This window comes from Anomalospiza imberbis, chromosome 6 (assembly GCF_031753505.1).
Source record: "Anomalospiza imberbis isolate Cuckoo-Finch-1a 21T00152 chromosome 6, ASM3175350v1, whole genome shotgun sequence".
Taxonomy (NCBI): Eukaryota; Metazoa; Chordata; class Aves; order Passeriformes; family Viduidae; genus Anomalospiza; species Anomalospiza imberbis.
The window spans coordinates 9,938,028-9,958,611 of record NC_089686.1 but is presented as its reverse complement, the minus strand read 5'-3'; the positions used below and the strand labels follow the sequence as shown (position 1 = coordinate 9,958,611).

The 20,584-nt window shown below is 36.7% G+C and overlaps 1 protein-coding gene across 3 annotated transcripts in view; it reads left to right on the top strand.

Annotated features, from left to right (window-relative positions):
- KLC1 (kinesin light chain 1) overlaps nucleotides 1-20,584 on the top strand; it is a 47,485-nt gene that overhangs the window by 21,926 nt on the left and 4,975 nt on the right. For 2 of the 3 annotated variants that reach the window (XM_068192330.1, XM_068192331.1), the window contains exons 4-12: nucleotides 1,025-1,103; nucleotides 2,986-3,211; nucleotides 3,728-3,815; nucleotides 4,474-4,575; nucleotides 5,194-5,367; nucleotides 5,509-5,608; nucleotides 6,460-6,509; nucleotides 6,599-6,666; nucleotides 8,051-9,800. In XM_068192330.1, coding sequence (XP_068048431.1) covers nucleotides 1,025-1,103; nucleotides 2,986-3,211; nucleotides 3,728-3,815; nucleotides 4,474-4,575; nucleotides 5,194-5,367; nucleotides 5,509-5,608; nucleotides 6,460-6,509; nucleotides 6,599-6,666; nucleotides 8,051-8,282 — 1,119 coding nt within the window. In that variant the 3' untranslated portion in view covers nucleotides 8,283-9,800. Of the gene's footprint in view, nucleotides 1-1,024; nucleotides 1,104-2,985; nucleotides 3,212-3,727; nucleotides 3,816-4,473; nucleotides 4,576-5,193; nucleotides 5,368-5,508; nucleotides 5,609-6,459; nucleotides 6,510-6,598; nucleotides 6,667-8,050; nucleotides 9,801-10,126; nucleotides 10,289-15,474; nucleotides 15,606-20,168; nucleotides 20,236-20,584 lie in introns of those variants that run through there. The other variant, XM_068192332.1, reaches the window with a different exon arrangement.

The window sequence follows — 20,584 nt, the reverse complement described above, 5'->3', positions numbered from 1 at the left end:
AAATTGCTCCATTATTTGAAGTTTAATAACAAATAGAGTCCAAGTAAGCCAAGTATCTTTCTAGTTTTACTAACCATATGGACAGTCTGTGTTTCTAGCCTTTGAAATAGTTAGTTGTATAGGCTCAGTATGAGGTTGGAATCAACATTTAAATTATGAATGTCTCATCTGAGATGTAGTCCCATCAGTTTGCTGGTTTTACAGTGCCCTTGCTCTGCCATCATTGAATTTGAGTGCCAGCAGCAGCAGCTGGCTTTTTGGAGCAGTTGGAAAAAAGTGTTGAATGGAAAGCCAGAAAAGTAAGAATGTGTTCTGGCTCTGGGTTTCTCCTTAATGAGCTCATGATTTCTGAGAACTTTAACTATTTATATTGTGTAGGCTCAACATTTAGGAAACAGGACTGAGAGATGGTCTGTCTCTTCATTTTACATTTGAAATGATCTTTGGATGCTTAAAATAATTTTAAACTGATGAATTGTGTAGAAATGAATATGGTTCCAGATGGAGATTACTGGAAATGAGCTTCCTTTCACGTGTTCTTGTTTTGTTTTGTTTTTGCTTTTTGAACCTTACAGATTATAATTGCAAGATCTTATTATTTGTACAGAAGTTGAGTACTCAGAAATTGAGGTCTCTTTATTCCTCTCCCTTGCCCAACTATAACTGTGATTATGACTAAAAAAGGTACCATGGACAGTTCTGTACTGAGTAGTGCGGACTCTTCAGTAGGTACTTTCATGAGACTTAGTGCTTCTGTGAGAAAGGCAAATGTCTTCTTGTGTGCTGAAACTGAGACTGAAATCTAGGAGACCTCGTTTCTATTCCTGGCCCTTCTGAAGGTGTCGTGTATTGTTTTGGCACAGAGTGTGTAAATACATTAAAGTATAAGACTTTTATAAAACTTCAGTGAGAAATATTACTCTTGTTAAATCTGAATGTGGGGTTTTCCTTTAACATTGCTGATTAACTGGACTGTCCTCTTATACCTTAGATTTAATTTGTTGGGTTTGGGGTTGTTCTGTAGGAGGATAAAGATACAGATTCCACCAAAGAGCCTTTGGATGATCTGTTTCCCAATGATGAAGATGACCAAGGACAAGGAAGTAAGTGTACTTCAGATTACATTGTTGGTGTGTTTCTGCAGTGCAGAATATAAAGATGCACTTTACAAAAATGTATCCATGCTTGGGGATCTCTGCAACACAGCTGGGGTGGTGAATGCCTCTGCTAGAATAAGGAATCCAGTCATTGACATGCATTCTGTACATTGGTATGTACAGAACTGGGGCCTAGGTTTTTAAGAGTTTACTAGCTGCTGTGAAGTTCAGACTGATTTAAATTCAGAATTTCTGCCATTATCCTTTGGGGCCTCAGAATGGTTAGTTGCAAGTGACTGAGGCAGATTCTGACCAGACAGTGAATTCTATTAATGGCCTTTTTAATTACCTGATTTGAGATTTTTGTGGCAGGTTTCAGTATGAAATCTTTTTCATATAGTCTTTTGTCCTTTGCTAAGGTTCTCTGCATTAGTTTTAATACTAATTGTGGAAGCATTGTTTGTCTTCAGGTGAGCAGGAGTGAGGAATATGCTGTGGAACTTGAGGTAGATGTTTGGTAGTGTGATTGAAAAAAACTCTTGGTAGATAAGTAAGCTCTGCTTAGTGGGATGTGTTTTTTGTATGTTTGTAAACATAGAACATGTTGATGTTGTGGAGTCAGTGCAGTGTGGTGGGAGAAGAATGGTTCTTACCAGACAAATGACTTGAGGGAAAATGTCTGAAGGGACCCACCTTTGCAGTCAGCAGTTTTACATTTCCTTTGTGGGCATGCATACAAGGTACACTGCATTCTTGTCAGCATAGTAGAGCTATCCACAGCCAGCACTGAAGGGGAAGGCTTGAAGACTTTGCAGTAGGTCAGTGTTGATCATGAGCTCCTTCCTAGCTCATCCTTGCTTCCCTAGAATTTTGTAGTAGGAAGGTTGAGAGGCAAAGCTCCCTAACTTCGCTTTACAAAAGACAAAGTTGACATCTCAGTGATTTCTCTGACCTTCCAAAAAAATGCTGAAATTCTTCAGTGCTTTGACAGGCAGTGACTCTGGGTATAGACTTGGACTTGTGTCTGGGTATAGACTTGGACTTGTGTGATCCCACTGACATAAAAATGCTTCCACTTTCTGTGAGAGTGGTTTTTGCTTAATAGAAAGGAGAGAATAAAGTCAGGCTCAGAGAATGATAAACTTGTTCTCTAGAGTTTAATGAAAATGAGCAAGACGGAATATTCTAAATCTTGGAAATTGGTCAAGTGAAGAGAAAAGTAGTACGTTTTTGGGGGCAGTGGAAGAGTTAGGGTTGCAACAACCAAAGGTTAGGAGCTGCAGGAAAATAAGTAGCTAAGCTTGAGGGTTAGTGAGTAAAACAAAGGTTGACTTTGACTCAGGACCTTTTGTCTTGCAGCTGTTATTTCTGGCATCCAAGGTGTTTCAGTCCTTTATGTGCTAACCTTAAGTGTTCCTTGGCATAGCAAACAAAGGGAAACAAAAAAAAAATTGTGTGTTTAGAGAAGAAGAATAAGGGAAAAAGCTATTCTGCAGGTATTCAGGTTATGTATGTTAGTGTTCCTTTCCATATGAAAACAGCAATATTTGTAAGTGCAAAATTATTATATAATCTTGAGAATGGTTTGCTGAGCCAAAATGGTTTCCTGCTTTCTTTGATAGTTTATTACATTTAGCCCTTTGAGCTATGAGAATTGTAAAAATAATAGTAATACAATACTGGACAGGATATGAAGAATAAAACAGTCATACTTCCACTGTCACTGTTGAAAATAGCCTGACTGCTGTAAAGTAAGTTCTAATGCTAATTCTGTATATTGAAGAAATAAAATTCAGTGAGTCTCATTTTGTGCCACTGAGCAGTCATGTGAGATGTTTTATTTAGAGTCACCTTTTATACACGTTGAAATTTTGTGGATTTCTTTCAGTTCAACAGCAGCACAGCAGTGCAGCAGCTGCTGCCCAACAAGGTGGCTATGAAATTCCAGCAAGATTACGGACCCTACATAATCTTGTTATCCAGTACGCTTCCCAGGGTAGATATGAGGTTGCTGTACCTCTCTGTAAACAAGCTCTTGAAGATCTGGAGAAGACTTCGGGTCATGACCATCCTGATGTTGCTACTATGTTGAACATACTTGCTTTGGTGTACAGGTTTGTATACTGACGTAGATAAATACCAGTGAAATAGAAACTTAGTATTTGGCTCCAACCTTTTAATGTTCAGAATAGGTTTTTTTTCCCTGTTCTATTTTCCTTTTAAAATTATTATTAAAACCCTCAGGAAGTTCCTAAAATATTTTTATGTCTCCCAATACTTAAAAGTCAAACAAGTTGTATTTTTGCCTATACCTTTGCTTTGGGATGAAGCTGGTTTTGATATTTGGGTTTTTTTGTCTACTGAGGGGGCATGTCTTGATTACCCACTTCAGGGTAGTCTAGGGGTAGAAATTGGACATCAGTGTAGAAATGGTACATGCTCAGTATAGTCCTCAACTACTAAACTATTTACAGTTACCGGCTTCGGGGTTCTACTTCCTAATTTATGAATATATTCTCAATTATTCTTCTTTTGTAGTAGCATCTTTAGGTCAACAGTGAACTCAGGTTAATATTTATGATTTTTCATTGCTGAATCCCCAGTGTTAATTACATCTCTTTACAATTCAGAGACCAGAACAAATACAAAGATGCAGCAAATCTCCTGAATGATGCCTTGGCCATCCGTGAAAAGACTTTGGGCAAAGATCATCCAGCGGTTTGTATACATGCAATATCCTAATTTTAGTTTGTTTTTCACTCAACTTTTTTTCAACTAATTCTAATATCAAACTCAATGGGAAAGGTTTTAAGACCTGGCTTGTCTTTAAACAGTACAGGTAGGAGGCCACATTCTATTCAGTGCTGTTTCACCGTAAATAATTTGCCCATAGTTGATTTTGGATTGCCTGGATTTTTTGTGGGAAATCAATTTGTGAAGAAAGATTTTTGCTTACTCAAATCACTTTATTAGACATGGATAGAAGGGGCACTTCTGGTTTCATTTACTACTGCTTGCAAATGAAATGTAAATCAAGCATTTGGAAAATTCACGTGATGCTTTTGTGGCCTGTGGGACGCAGGGCAGCTCAAAGTGTAGATGTGAGAGGTACCTTTGTAAGAGAAGGACATGTGAAGATGTGTGCACTAAATGACATTTCCACAAAGGAAGCAAAATTATTTAATGATTTAGGTTTTTCTTTCCTCTGTTGTGTATGTATGCGTTTAATAATAATTATTTCTTCATTTGCAAATTTCAAGAGGTCTCTCCTGTGCATGGAAAATTTGATAATATCAATGCCTTGCAGATGTGCTCATTTGTTAAGTATTCATATCAGCAGATTTCAGTGCACTTAATGTTTCTCTGCTGTTGACAGGTGGCAGCAACTCTTAACAATCTTGCAGTGCTCTATGGTAAAAGGGGAAAGTACAAAGAAGCAGAACCGTTGTGTAAGCGAGCTCTGGAAATCAGAGAAAAGGTATGAGTGACAAATACAGAGCCTCTAAAGGACTTTGTGAAGGAGAAAGCAAAGTTAAATGCTTACTTTTTTATGCTTTGGTTGGGTAGATCTGTCAGATAAACCCCAGAGTTAACAATGCCTAGTAGTTAGGAGTGTCTGAAATTCAAAACAGTAGGAAATTCCAGTAGTGCTACGGAATTGCTGGAGCACTCTGGGTATATGCTAAATTCTGTATTTTGTGAGAAACCATCTTTACCTTTTTCCTTCACCTTTGATAGCTAAATAATCTTTGATTTGACAAGAGCATTGGAATTAAAAAATGAAACTTAGGTAAAACTTTTAAGTTGATTATTCTCTATGTGGATATTTATTTTAGTCCATGAGACTGCATCTTCTGGTTTATGTAACACTCTCCATATAATGTTGTTTTACTACTTACTTTGTTCCTCTTACAGATTGTTCTGCATCATTCTCAGTTTGTGATAGAATTGAGTAATTTTCATATCTTTGAAATGCAGCTTTTGCTTTTGTTGAATTGAGGAGAAATAAAACTAACAGGATGTTTCTAAATGATTTATTTCTAGACCCTGATGTGATGATTAGAGAATGTTTTAATTCAGTGTATTTCATTTCCAGGTCCTGGGGAAGGATCACCCTGATGTTGCCAAGCAGTTAAATAACTTGGCTTTGCTATGCCAGAACCAGGGTAAATACGAGGAGGTTGAATATTACTATCAGAGGGCACTTGAAATCTACCAAACTAAGCTGGGACCAGATGATCCAAATGTTGCAAAAACAAAGAACAATCTGGTAAGCCTTTCCCAAAGTGCACCTGAGACAAAATTTCTCATTAATTGAAATGTACTTCTGTGCACAATGTATTGTATTTCTTGTTTATAAAGGCAAATAAAGCAATGAGCTGATATCTTTTGGGGGGTATTTTGTTTTTAGGCATCCTGCTATCTAAAACAGGGCAAGTTTAAGCAAGCGGAAACTTTATACAAAGAGATTCTTACTCGTGCTCATGAACGGGAGTTTGGCTCTGTAGATGGTAAGAAACTGAGTTCCTAGATTTGAATTTATGTTTTATTTTTGTAGTTATGGAATAAAATTTGCAAGAAGTCAGTAGTGTCCTGATTAAAATTGTTGTCTGCTTTAGGTAGACTTAAAAGGTGAGCTGATAGATGTGTTGGAAGTAACATTCATCATAAGAAAGCAGCAAACATTTGATTCAAAAACATGAGGTAGACTTAATGGGTTTATGTTTTATGGATTTTGTTTCTGGCCTAATTTATCTTACACCCCACTAAACCCACCTTTGGTATTTTTATAGAGGCAGAAAAATGTACATCACTTTCCAGTCACAGGAAAAAGTCAGTGCAGGATTTTAGTGACATAAATAAAGACATTGTTAATGCAAGCTCTCCATTAACATATTTAAAGAATGGGGAAAATACCTTTAAGTTGAGAATTACACTGTACATTGAAGTCATGTGCATTTTATAAACTAAAAATCCCAGTAAAGCATTTTCACTGCATTCCGTGACAGTAGCATATGCACCACTTAGTAGATGTCAAAGTAGTTGTTAGGATAAAAGAAATAAATTCATGTTTTCTAGCACAGAACTAGACACATGACAAATGGTTGGCAGTATATACTGACTTCAAAGCTTCTCAGAAGTAACTGTTTCTAAGTTCAGATAAGAAAAGGAGACAGAATTGTAAAACTGTAAAAGAGGTGTATGTTTTATTTATCTGCTGCTTTTAGTGTGGACAGTAGGGTTTTTTTTGTGGCAATAGTATAATTCCCTGGTTCTCAGCTTCATTTCAGAGTGGTGAAAATCAAACAATCAATACCTTGTAGTTTTGTTCTTCTACAAAATACTTTTCTTATCTCACCAGATGAAAATAAGCCTATCTGGATGCATGCAGAAGAAAGGGAAGAATGCAAAGTAAGACCATTGTCGTAAATCTTTTTTGGAGCTTGTATTTGTTTAAGTTGCAAATCAGATTTTTTTTTTCAACAATACCTTTGTTCTAGGGAAAGCAAAAAGATGGCACATCTTTTGGAGAATATGGTGGCTGGTACAAAGCTTGCAAAGTTGATAGGTGAGTAAATTCTTTGCAGGACAAACAGCTCATTAATACTCACTGTCTCAGATTAAAGCATTTTTAAAAATGGAACCAAAGCAACTCCTTGGTTAGGACTATAAAAACTAACGTTCCATTAACTAAATTAAAAATTCCAGGCTTAAGAATGGTTTTCAGGAATACAGCAGCAGTTTTCAAGTCCTGAGGCTGCTTTTACTCGAGGCTGGTTAGATCCAGTAAGTGACATAAAATTGCCCCAGCTGTGTTTTTGGCAGTCCTTCAGGTGGCAGTGTAGGTCACCTTTCCTTCTGTACCACTCCTCTGCCCTCCCTGCCCCTGCAAGGCCTCTGGAGAGGGCCAAAAATGAGACTGCAAATAACTGCACCTTTAGTTACCTAGCTGGCACAAGAAAACAAAGCTAAACTGCCACAACTAAGCATTACATGGGTTTCTAAATCTTCAAGAATATAGCTGTGTGAATGACAGTGGGTATTTAAAGTGAAAGAAGAGAAGCAAGGATTTCAGCTTTGGTTTATAGTTGGTGAAATGTTTTTTGTTTGCTCTAATTTTGTTCCATTACTGCAGCTTTTTTAACATGTAGGTGATGCAGTGTATGAAAAAACCTGCAACTAGTACTGATAGTGAGGATTTTTTGTGTCTTGAGTATTTGAATGCTCATGTTTAACAAGAATCAGAGCCCTTGTACTGTTGAAATCTCTTTCTTTCTCCATCCTGAGTTCCGTGTATAATGTATTTTATTGGTTTGTTTTTCAAGTACTTGTTCATTCTAATGCATGAGAGGATCTTTTCTCTGTTGTTAGTGGAGCAAAACTTCGCTCAAAAATACTATGATTGAGCTAATTTTGTGCCATTGAAACAAAATTGTATTTTTTGTGAGACTTGTTAATGAAATGGGCAATTTTTTTGCTTTTGTTGTTCAAGCACATTGGAATGTGTAGAAACTGCAAATAGGTGTTAAGTAAAAGCTGATGAAAGAAGCTGTTAATTGCTTTTGTGACTAACACATGCTACATGTGGTCTCTCTAATGGTCTCTCTTTGCATGAATAAGCATTTTTTTTTTTTGGAAGCTGCACAGTTATTCACTTGGATATGCTCATCTAGAGCTAAATTTTCACCTTGAGGTGCAGCTGAGGAGCACAAGGTTTTGGCATTTTAGTTTCAGGGATGTTGGTTAATTCCAGAGACATTGATACACTTTGAAAGGGGCCAGCAGGTTATTGTGTGTACATGAAGTACAGTATAGTGCATTTCAAGCAAGAATAAATTATTACAAAAATATGATAAGCACTATATTAATTTAAGCTTTTATTAGTGAATTGAGATGAGCTTACTGTGTGAGTATATGTTTCACATAGAGTTATTTTTCTTTTCTTTCAATAGTCCAACAGTAACAACTACTTTAAAGAACCTTGGGGCACTTTACAGACGACAGGGCAAATTTGAAGCTGCTGAAACATTAGAAGAGGCAGCAATGAGATCTCGTAAACAGGCAAGTATGAAAATTCACCTTAATGATGTTTCTGCATTGTGGTCATGCAGATTTTCAACTTCCTGTATGCAGAATATAGAAACTTTCAGTGCCTGGTCACCCTCTAATTTCAGACTGAACTGATGATAACCTGATACATCTTAACACTTGCAGTTTGGTAATTGTTAGGGCAGTGGCACCATGTACTGGGGACATGATTCAAACTAGGGGTGAAATTATGTGGAAAATGAAAGAGCAGAAAACATTGTGTTGGCCAGCAGTCCTCAATTAATAGGCTGCTTGTCCTGGGAAACAGACGGTAGCTGGGGGAAAATGGGGAGGTTCTGCTGGAAATCTGTGCCAATTGTGCTGTTCTATTTTTAATAAGGAGCTGTCAGAATTAAAAATGTTCAGTTGCTGCATACAGCTGACTAACAGAAACCTTTTGTTACTTCTGTAAACTAATGGGATAGATATTACACTTTCAGTGGGGACTTTCTTGTAATGTACTCTCTTTGTGCTCTCAGATCTACTGTTCAAGTAACCCTTTCTCCCTTCTCTTAAAAAGTAGAAGAGCGTTTGGGTTTGTTGGAGATTTATTAGCTTTTTTTTTTTCCTTTCCCTTTTGGATAGTTTGATAAGTGACTTATAAGACAGTTTTAAAACTATCTAAGACTGGACAAGAAAACATGGGTTGTCAGTTGGTGTTAAAATGGGAAGCAAAGTAAGAAAATACAAGTAAACAAGCATCATGAATGTTCAATTCTAATTTCATTTTTTTAATACGAGAATAAATAAGACTTGTATTTTTTTCTAAAAGCTTGCTGCTGACTCTTTATTTTTAAGTATGCTTCAGAATTTCACTGTGCATCCTGTACCACCTATTCCATTAATCCATAATATATGGCAGTATACACACCCTTAGATTTAGATGTGTAGGAGACAATGCTGTGTTACAGGAGCATTTAACACTACCTTTTTATACTGGGTCATTCAAGTAATGCTCTTCACTTAGGAAGAAACAGATAAATGGGAACAAGAACCTGACATCTCCATGCCACTAAAACAACTTTCATGCTTATTCAAGCACTTTTAAGACCTTTGGCATCCTTTCCACTTTCTGTATTGTGGTTGGCTTTATGGATTTGCCACACACATCCCTGCTGCATTTGCTGCTAGTGCTGTACTGTAGAAGATGCAGAATGTTTTGTAAAGTATAAGGCATTCATCTGGGATCTCTTCCTGTCAGCAAATACTGGTTATGATGCGGAGTAGGTTTATTATAAATAAGACAAAACTGAAAATAAGTATGTTTGGAGTTTTGATATTTTCTAGTTTCTGTGTTAAAGATTTTGCCTTTAGTGCAGGGTTTTCATAGAAGGTACTTTAGCACTTTTAAGATATTTAAAGGATTATTTTATAATTGATAGGCATGCTTTAACACAAAGTAAATATATTGACCATATATTTAGTACGTTTATTACAAGTTTCTACTCTATGTCATTTCTTTCTGAAGGAAAATTACATTAATGCCAAGTGTTCTATGTCAGTATTTTTAAATAACACAGCCTGTTTCTGAGGTACTAGATATTCAGACACCTCTCCAAAGCAGGTGAAAACTGCACCGTTTGATGGGTGGAAAACTTGAGAATTACACTGATGGTTCATGATCTATAAATTGGTTAAATATTTGGCTGGTTGCCAGATTGCTTCGGATAAGTGACACGAACGAGGCTTAAACAAGAGAAGAGAAAGGAAGAAAAAAATGGCAAGTCAGTGAATTCTCAAACTGCTAAATGGTTCACTTCATGATGTGTTGATCCTTGCAATTTAGAAAGGGCAACTCAGCTGCTCTCTGAAAGCGGAATTGGACTGATGGAATTGTGGGTCGGTTTTACTTCTTGCTCGGCGCAGTTGTCGTGTGTAAGTTGTAGATTAACAGAGCTTGTAACAAGATAAAGCCTCTTCCCATTCTATCAAATTCTCAGGGTCTTGACACTGTTCACAAACAGAGAGTGGCCGAGGTGCTGAATGACCCTGAGAGCATGGAGAAGCGGCGGAGCAGGGAGAGCCTCAACGTGGATGTGGTAAAGTACGAGAGTGGCCCTGATGGCGGCGAGGAAGTGAGTATGAGCGTAGAGTGGAACGGGGTAAGTACAGTACACAGTTGGACAGAACAGCCTAGGCAGTCGTCACCTAACAGCTAGGGCTGCCACTCACCAGCCTGCCGTGCTTTCAGGAGTTTCCTGCTTGATCTACCTTGTATTTTTTAATTTTGCAGATTCAGTTACGAAATGAAGAATAACATTTTGTCTATCATAATGCTAAAAAACTCATAATATTTTAAAACGATATTTTGAGACATCCTTTCTGTTGCTGTCCCGAAGGGTGACATTTCTGCAAGAGTCCCAAGCAGTTGTATCTAAGGCTAAGTTGTGTAATGCTGATTGAGTGTCCTGGTTGTGGTCTGGTGTACAATTGCTTGTCAGTGGTTTGTTTTTACTGGTAGAAATATTCTTGCAATTAACTCACTTTTGCTTTTTCCCTTTTGGTGCCGTATTTGTTTATAATTTAAATGTTTATTTAAAAGATACTCCATCAGTTGGAATCACAAAAACCATTTGCTATGGAAATATACTGAGTGTTAGCAGTTTCAGAGTACATTAAAATGACCAGTCTAACACTAAAATAATTCTAATCTCCTCCTTACCCAGCTTGCTGGAGGAAGGAACACAGCTTTCCAAGCTGCTATACGGTCCATTTTAAGAGGCAGTGCCATCACATAACAGTAATGCTTCCCATATATTGGCTTCACTTTGTTACACTGATTGTCATAAAGTAAAAACTTACATATTTTTACTAAAAACATACATATATATAATATATATATATATATATATATAAATATATATATATATATAATGTGATTACATGTGCATTTTTCTAACCATTGTTTTCATTTCATTTGAAGGACAGTGCAAGCTTTCAGTTATTACCTGGCTTAAGTAGTTTGCTTCTGTCACCAGCTTTCCCATGCTTTATCCCATTGCTGGCAATGGGATACATGCTGCACTCTTAACTAACTCCCAGCTGCAGTTCTGCTGAAAATACTCTCTTAGATTATTGAAGTGGTGTTGCTTTTGCTGTATGGGAGGGGAAGTAGCCTACTTTGCAAGATTGAATGTTCTGAAGCTTAATTTCTCTTACAATAGCAATCTTTTTCTCCCCATCTTTTTGTAAGCCACATGAGACAAAGCTTAGCATTCCAAAGCAACCTTAAGAAAACATGTAGTGCTTTAGTCTTAAAGGAGAATGTTCTTTCCATCTTTGCTTTTGTCTCTTTATTACTGTTTTCTTGGCATTGGTGTTCTCAGTGCCAAGACAGTCAATCAGCATCTATTGTGAATTAATACTGCATCATTAATAAAGCCAAAGTCAGGTTGAATAACTCTCTTTTTAATTCTCATTTTGCCCATTCAGCATTAGAACTGTGTACTGTACTCCTCCCTTAATTTTCACTACACTTTGCATGACTGTATATTCTAAATGGATTAAACTTTTTTCTGTTATAGACATTAATGCATGCAGGATTTGGATGGAAAGGGCCTCCTGGGGAAAAGCAATAGACAGTATTTCTAGGTCAATATTTGAATCAAACTCATTGATAAAATTTTCTGGTCTGAAAAACTAAATTTTGACATCTCAGGGTAAGCAGACTTCATTTTTAGTGTGCTGAAGTGGCATTGCTTTTTTCTCATCTTCGTCATTTCTTCTTTCCCCCCTCTTAAGAGAAGGTATTTTGTATTACGTGTTCTACGTGAAGTGGGCAACTCTCTCTCCCTCCCCCTGCAATTGTTTCTATCTCAGTGATGTTCTTTCCTCTTCTTTATATTCTGTAGTTTTTTTTACCCTTGTGTGTTCCCTCCAGACAAAATACTCTGATTCATAAAGTGTTGTAGGATCTTGTATTTGTGTCTGCAGAGCCTGAAGAGAGGCCTTTTCCATTTAAATTCTTTTGAAGTGGTCAAGCTGACTCTGAGAGAATAGGTGGATAATGCAAAGGGACAAACTCAACAAAATTCTGTCAGAAGATGTAATTAAGGGCCTTCCATATGTAATGTAATCCATAATAAGCATTGTAGGCTTTGATGTAGTATCTTAGACTCTTAAAAAAGAACAGAAATATCTATTGAAGTAAATCAGCCAGTCAGTAACTATTAAAACAGACACATTTAAGTGAGGTGTTATAGTGCATCTTTACATGTCACTTTTAAAGTTCATGACTTAAAGTGAACAGAAGAATCTTGAAAATGCAAGGAAGTACTTGTTCTTAAAAATGTAAGGCCAAGATTTGGATCTCTTACTATACTTTTATATAAAAAATAACAGTGAGTACCTGTAACTGGCATTTTTAAACTGATCTGGCAGCCTGCTGTGGGACAGATGAAAATCTTTGTGCTACTTATTACAATGTTTGTAGTGTGAGGAATTATCTTTCCATAACTCTAAGCTTCAGAGAGACAGGCTTTTGGGCATGTAAATGCACTTCCAGGTGTGAAGGGAAAACTATGGATTTCACTACCATAGAGGAGAGTTACTCTTGTTTAAATAAGTGCCAGACAGAGGGATGTTGTAGCAAAGTACAGGTGATGGTGATGGTAAGCAGCAGTAATAAGGTGATTCTCATTCTAAATGACATAAAAATTGGCAGTTAAACTTTGTCATAAAAACAGTTTGTGAGTTTGGTTTTTGTTTACTCTGGAATCAGGAATCGAGTTGTTTTTATCCTGAGTTCATGTTTTAGAAATGTTTTGTTAATCAAGCAGTCAGTGTTTAAGTTAGGAGTTTGATATTTTTATTTTAGATTTCAAGTACCCAAAAGCTTGTCTGCTTATTCCTACTTTTCTAGTTAGGTTTACTGTATAGAGTTAGACTCCATACCTACCAAATTTGTCTTGCCTTTGGATCCTTTTCACTGCTCTAGTATTCCTGATTGCAAACCACAGGAATAATTAGCCTTTTCACTGATCTAATACTCCTGACTGGAATTTAGACTTCAGTTTATTCAATCCTGCAAAGCTGAAGTCTGTCTTTAAGTGTGAACAACATATGCAATTTAGTTTGAAACATAAATACTCAGTTAGATTTAGATCTTCGAATCACTTGGTAGCAAGGCATTTTGCCATTTCCAAGGATAATTTTAATTACTGTTCATTCCAGTTGTTAGAGGTGAAGGCTTTCAAGGCAGGTATCAAGAACCTATCAGTAATGGTCTCTGTACTTGCACAAAGAATGAAAAGTGTGCAAGTTGAACCACAGTTTATTTTGAAGGTGCATTGTTTCAGCTGCCCCTCACTGCATTAGAGAAAATCCCACTTGGATTATATATATAGACACAAACATAGATATGTTCTAAAAATACTTGTGAAAGTGACCTGACCCAGGCCAGTTGGATTCGAGTTCCTTAAGGGAATGATGAGAATTTTGTCTGGAGGTTAGGTGAAGACCTCTTTCTTCTTGCACTTTTGTTTCAAGGAAAATTCCTGGCAGAAGTTAAAGCTGAAATGAATGCACTTCGCGCTATTATTTTTTCTTTTTTTTTCCTTTTTTTTTTGTGTAAATGTCAGCTGAAAAAAATCCTTTTTTTTTTTTTTGTTTATGAAATGTAATAGCAAAGCTATTTCTTGTTAAAGGTGTTTTGTATTTTATACTAATTCTAACTTGAATGCACAGCATCAGTCATGCTCATTTGTCAGACCCATCTCAGTGGTGTAGGTGAAACTGCATAAAGATGTAGCTTCTGGTAATTGCAAGGGCCTGCACTTTGTACTTAAGGGCTGTCCAAATAGTTACGTTGGGAAAAAAAAAAGTTTTGAACGTGACCTAGAAATACTGTAAACTAACTGTTCAAAATTGAAAACTGTTGAGTTTTTCCCAACAGTTTGATTCAGTTTTTCTCTCTCCATTTCTGACAGGCCTAGATGCCTTTTGTGATTCTTATACTGTCTCCTGCATGACGGGCGTGCACCATCTTCAAGCTTTAACTTCTCTCTTCAGTACTGACTGCTGTGTTTTAGCAAACCCCTTAAGATTCTTGTCAGAGCTACACTTCCCTGTAAACTGGCCATTCCTTCAGTGCTGGTGTCGTTTTTGGTTTTCTATTTCTGTACCTGTGTAGCTTTGCCAGATATGTATCTAGTCATACCAAATGTTATTACAACCATTTGCTGTGTAATACATTAGTAAAAAAACCAAACAAGTAACAATGACCTTTATAAGTAGCTGTTCACTATGGAATAAAGGTAGTTAAAAGTATCACACAAGGTATTATTGAAATGGCATGATGGTGATCTTTACAGGAGAAAAACCAAACCCATAAAAGTAAAGCATGTTCTCCAAGTGCTTTAAAATGTATTTAGAGACCTATTATATGGTTAACATCAATATGGAACTCTGGATGTCTTCACTTACAATTATTCTAAAGTAGCATTGCTGTTTAGTCTTTGTGTGAGATTTTGGCAATTATGCTTTTCTCTACTAATCTTGGTGTTCAGTGATTTGTGTATTTGTCTTTCTAACTTCTAATAAACTCACTCCAACTCAGGTGTCTGTCTTTGCTTAGTAGTGCTTTTTTCTTTCTCAACTCTTCTTTCTAAATCACATAGATTTTCTGTGGAGTAGGAAGTGGTCACTTCTAATCTTACTAAACTCTTGGGGTTTTTTAAGAGCAAAAACATTTAAAAATAGAACTGTGGTCACTCTTGCGAGTTTTTCTGGATCAGCACAGCAGTGTAAAACATGAATGCAATATATGAAAAATTAATTCCATTGTGGTTTACTTTTTTTTGATAAAAATTAAAAACTAAGCGCAGGAATTTGAGTATAAGTATTCCTGATCAGAAATATTTTTCTTTAGGGATTTTAGGATTAATTAAACATGTTTGCAACTAATGTAGATATTTAGAAAGAACAAAACATGTTTTATTCTTAGACTGATGGAATGCTTTTGCTTGGGGCTTGTACTCTGTTAACCGTGGTGTGCTCATATGAAATGGTGGTGGTGAATTGTTGGACTACTGTGGTGGGATTTTATTAATGATGAATTGTGGCTTGGGCATGTCTTCACATTTAGAAATCTCTTTTACACTTTGGAAGGAACCCTTTTGTTTGGTAAAGTTGTAGCTATATGGTATTACATGTTTAGGTAAATGTATAGAGTATGAGTATGTATAAATAGCAATTAAAAAGGAATGATTCATCATGGAAATGTTTTCAGTGCAGGCTCGGGGGAGGGCAGCAGGCTCTTGCAGTTTCACATGTGTCCCATTTCTTTCAGGATGGCACCGGATCGCTAAAGCGCAGTGGTTCCTTTAGCAAGCTCCGAGCTTCCCTTAGGCGCAGCAGCGAGAAGCTGGTTAGGAAGCTGAAGGGAGGAAATTCCCGGGACAGTGAACCAAAGAACCCAGGGTAATTCATTCTCTGTTCTTGGCTGTGCTGCTGCCCCTCGCTCTGTGCCCCACTGGAGCCCAGGGTCGCTCCCAGGGCAGTGCTCCCTTCCCTGCTTAGCTAACTGCATATCATACACAGCTATATCTCAGAGAAAAATAAAATAGGAAATAACTCCTTAAACTTCTGTTGTAAGTTCTGTAACATCTGAGGATTTATATTTGCTTGTAAGAATTAATTCTATGGAAAAAAAAATTTCTTTTTGCTGCTTTACCTCCTTGAAGATTGGAAAAGCTTCATAGAACTACTAATACATGTTATTTACCTGCAAAATTATTCTTTTCACACAGCAGTGAAGAATAATAAATGTTACTGGTTTTTACAGTAAAAGCCTGAATACACTAATCCTGCAACTAACATTCTTGATATAGCTTAGTATCTTGATATATTCTAGATATAGCTTTATATATTGCTGTGAGCACAAAGAGAATTACCAGCTGAAGCCCCTCTTGGTTTCTATTTTTGGAAAACTCAGATGCCTGAGAGCAGAGGGGAATGTTGAAAAACTTCAGCCTAGTTATGCATCTTACTAACATTTTGGCCCCAATGAAGTCTGGTTAAAATCCACATTTACTGAGTCTGACTGCTCACTCTTCCCAACTTACCCTATGATGATGGATTTGAATGTATGTAGTAATTCTAATAAATCCATAAAATCATTCATCACTTAATGGCTGCTGCAGAGAAGTTGAAATGTTGAAATGCACCTACTTCTTTTCATAGTGGCACTTCTGGGTGTTCCCCTCACCCCCAACACAAATGCAATCAATTTTACTGGGCTTTTTGCCCTTGTTGTGAAAAACTAGAACTCATTTAGTTGACAGGAAACTGACAGTGTGAACTTGTGCTTTAAAACAGCCATATTGGAGAACTTGGGGTAGCTTCTGATGGAGCAGCTGAATCTGAGTCATGTAGATGATGATGATGATGATGATGATGATGGTACTACTTCAGACAGTGACCTGGAGGCAAGGCAGGGTCTCACTGTGTTTCTGGAAGTGCTCCACTGAAGTTTTGTCTTACTGTTTTTATGGCTGTAAAGCATGAAGTACAGCAGCAGTACATGTAGAATTAGCTTCCTTGCATATCTTTTCAAATTTAGCCTGATCTGAATTTTAGAGTTGTTACTTAAAATTTCACTGCTATACACTTGATGTTGAAGGCATTGAATAGAATTGAAGGTCAAAATTCCTTTGCATTTATTGATCCATCATTTAAGAACTACCTCTGAGATAAGAGGCTGGGAATATAAACTATGGAAAGCACAAGTTTAGAAGAATGAAATGTGTAAATGTAAAATGCTTTCGGGAAAACAAAGGCAAGCCAAAATAGAAAAAAAGGGAGATTTCCTTCTTTTTCTTCAGTATTAGCAGTTTTATACATTGGTTTTCTCTTTCTGTTCAATTCTGTCCGGAGTTCATACATCATAGTTCAGGTATATTGTTGTATCAATAGATACATTTATCTATAGCTAAATTTGCATTTTCTCCTCATTTTTGTGAGACATGGAAAGGCTTTCAGTTTCACAAAAGCAGGAGGTTTATTCCTTATTCTCTGTAGTATTTATAGCCAGCTCTTTCTGCAGGTAAAGTAACTCCATGTTAATAGATGTAGAAAATGATGCTTACATATAACTGAAGATGGTATTAAACTGAAGATTAAAACAGGCTTTGCAGTGCCTGTGAGAACTCACCTGCCTTGTTACTGTCTGCACCTGAGTTGTGTTACCTGGCCAGAGTCCTCTGCCCATACTGACATGAGTTACACTCTGGGGTCTGTGGCCCAGAGTGTAGATGAGATTTCCTCAGATGAAGGCATTAATGTGAGACAAAACTGAAAGCAAAGCAATATCTTCCTTGCTTTCCCTTTCTGACAAAATCATCTTGTTTTTTGATGTCACCACAGTTCTCAAGGAATAATTTATTCTTAAAACTTGCAATAAGTATATTACATTGACAGGCTTTTCTGTAGATAGGCACTTTCAGTGTATAGAACAATAAATACTATAATTTCTGTTCTTGTAATAAATAGAGTTTTTAAATCCTGATTTATATTAGCTGGCTGTAATAGCAAATGCAGAGATTTTTGGTATTAAACAGCAGCTTTGTAGGTCATAAAGCATGGCTTACATAATGATATTCAAAGAAATAATTTTGATTTCATTTTATGAAGAAACTTTAGTGAATAGAATTAATTCTTTTTTCTTCCTCTAAGTGTAGCAAAAGGCATATTCAGTTGTTACCATGCAGACCTTTGGGTTTTAGTGTGTTTGAATATTTCAATACAGACATAGCACACATATAAATCTTCCTTGCTGTGAAGGCAGCCACTTCAGCTAGAACACTTCTGTGCCTCCCTCCTTAACAGGGTGTTCCCTGCCTGTGTCTTGAGGAAGGCTTTACTTTGAACTTGATTTACACCCCTTGTTTATACCCTGCTTCTCTAAATAGGAATTGACAGTGCTGGTGTGAGCTCTGACTGAGAAATACTTGAATAACAGTGACTCACAGGATGAAGGAAGGACTTAAAGTCCATGTTGTTATTATATAGAAGGTTGAAGAGAATAAAATGGAAAACTCATCAGGGAAACTGCTTGTTCACAATCCTGCAAATGCCTTTTTGACAAATAAATATCTTAAAACTGGTCTTTGAAACATGCAATACTTGAAGGAAGGTATGAGTTCTTTATCATATTTCAGAATTCAGTTCTGTAATAATTTAACTTTGATTAACTAGTGTTATTTTTTTCACTTAAAAAATATTGACCACTCAGCAGAACAGTTAAGATTTCTAATCTAAAAACCAAGCTTTCAGTATTGCTATTATTTACACACCAAAAAAAAATGCCTACATGTTCTTTGTGGAGTCATGTTTGTAACACGGAGGGAACTAAAAGTGCAATTGCCAGACTTAAAGTTCTTAAAAGTGTTGATTTAAACAAACCCAAACAAATAAAAGACCAACCCACAAAGAAAGTAGTATCTCAGGTATGAATATTTTTTTTAATTGGCACTTTAGCAAGAACCTAAAATACCTGTGTGAACTTTTACTGGTGGATTTTCTGTTTCCCTGGAATGTTTTCCATAAACCTTTGTGCTCTTTTGGTGAGTTTTCTGTAACATTTTGTTTGTTTTACAGATTAACTTCCTTTGACTTCCATATTTAACCCCTGTTGTACCTGTTTCCTTGAATAAATGAGAGGTGTACACCATGCATGAGTCCTCGCTTTGTTGTTGCTAACACTCATGTCAGATATTTTAAATTGTGTGCTTCTGGCTTTGGAAACACCCAGATTTAGTGCTGGGGAGACCCAGCCAGGCTGTGCTGTGTGGCAGCTGCTGGCCCGTGGTTTGCTTCATTGTCCTGCTAAGCTTTTGCTTTACCAAAGCATTTAAAACTTGTGCTTTGACTGTTGCTTCAGTAGAAAGGAAATCTGGTTAATATCTAAGAGGCTCTGTATGGATAAACCTTTCCATGTTACTGGAAGGCATTGGAAAGTTTGCTTTAGCCAGTTGTCCCAAGCTGCAGGTAGCACTGCAGGGTTAGGGCTCATTGTCTTGTGACCAGTTCATCAAATATGTATTCAAAGCCCTCATTTAGTTCTGAAATAGTTAAAGAACTCATGAAAAATAAGAGCAAATGCAGAATAGGACAGGCACTGGTGTAAAGGACATCAGACATTCCATGATAGGAATCTTAGGGCTGATTGTGAATTTCATGATGCACACTTGAAAATATTTTTTGTTAAGTTTTGTGTATATTTGAGAAATGTAGGTAAATTATTAATCCTCATTTGAAACAGCAGCAGATATTGCAGTTAATGCAGTGATATTTTGACTGTCAGTAGCTCCTGGGTAGGTGATGAATTTTTTCCCCTTTTCCATTGCTTTCCATACTGTATTCCAGAGTGCTTGTTACCACTGCTTGGAGTGTTGTAAAGCCAAAAGCACAACCAAAGTTAACAGCAGCAACCATCTGACTTCCTTTCACTTTGAAATACTTAAAATAAGACATTTTAAAATGCTGTTACAAATTTCTTCTGAAGACTTAACTAAATGAGGCAGAAGTACCAAACTAATTTCTGTTGTAGCGTTTTCTGGGTAAATGCTGCCTACACAACAAACTCGACTTTCAGATGTTTTTTCCTAAACTGTTTGGATGTTTTGATGCTTTTGTAAGAAGCCACAAAAAATTGAAACTGAAAACTAATTAATTAAAACTCAGTCACTGTATTAATTTGATGCACTTTAAAATTTGAGATTTTGAGTTAAATCAGTTGCCTGAAATATTTAAGCTGCAAGGAGCTTGTAATTTCAGGGGGGTTTATATGTAATTAGAAGTGAGTGCAAATATATTTGAACTTCTGTAGTTGTTACCTTAAGGGCTGTGCCTCAGATCAGTTTTGAGGCATTGTTCCCACTCCCTTCACTGTGCATTGCTCGTTGTTGTACTTGTGTTTTCAGAGCTGTAGTTTTCAGCCATTCTGATCGGTTTATCCTTGCATGTTCACTGTCCTGGTTGCAGCATGAAGCGTGCCAGTTCTCTGAATGTTCTTAACATGGGTGGCAAGGCTACTGAAGATCATTTTCAAGTAAGAAGCCCTACAATACTCTTACAAAAATAAATACTGTTAGTAGGGTTAGTAGAGTGTGATAAATGATAAACCAACAACCTCACAGTGATTGTAAGCTCCTACTTCAGTAAGGTGTTAGAAGGCTGTGCTTAAGGCAGCATTCTCTGACACTTTTGTGAATTATGATTAATTTTAAGAAAAGATTCAAGTCTAGCCAGTAAAGAGCATTGGATTTTATGATACCAAGCAGTCTCTGGCTTTGGACTTCTATTACAGTGGATATAAAACTTATGAAATATTACATTCTTGTAAAAGCAACTTAAAAATGAAAGAACTGTTGAAGCCCAGTATTTTCAATATTTTTTTA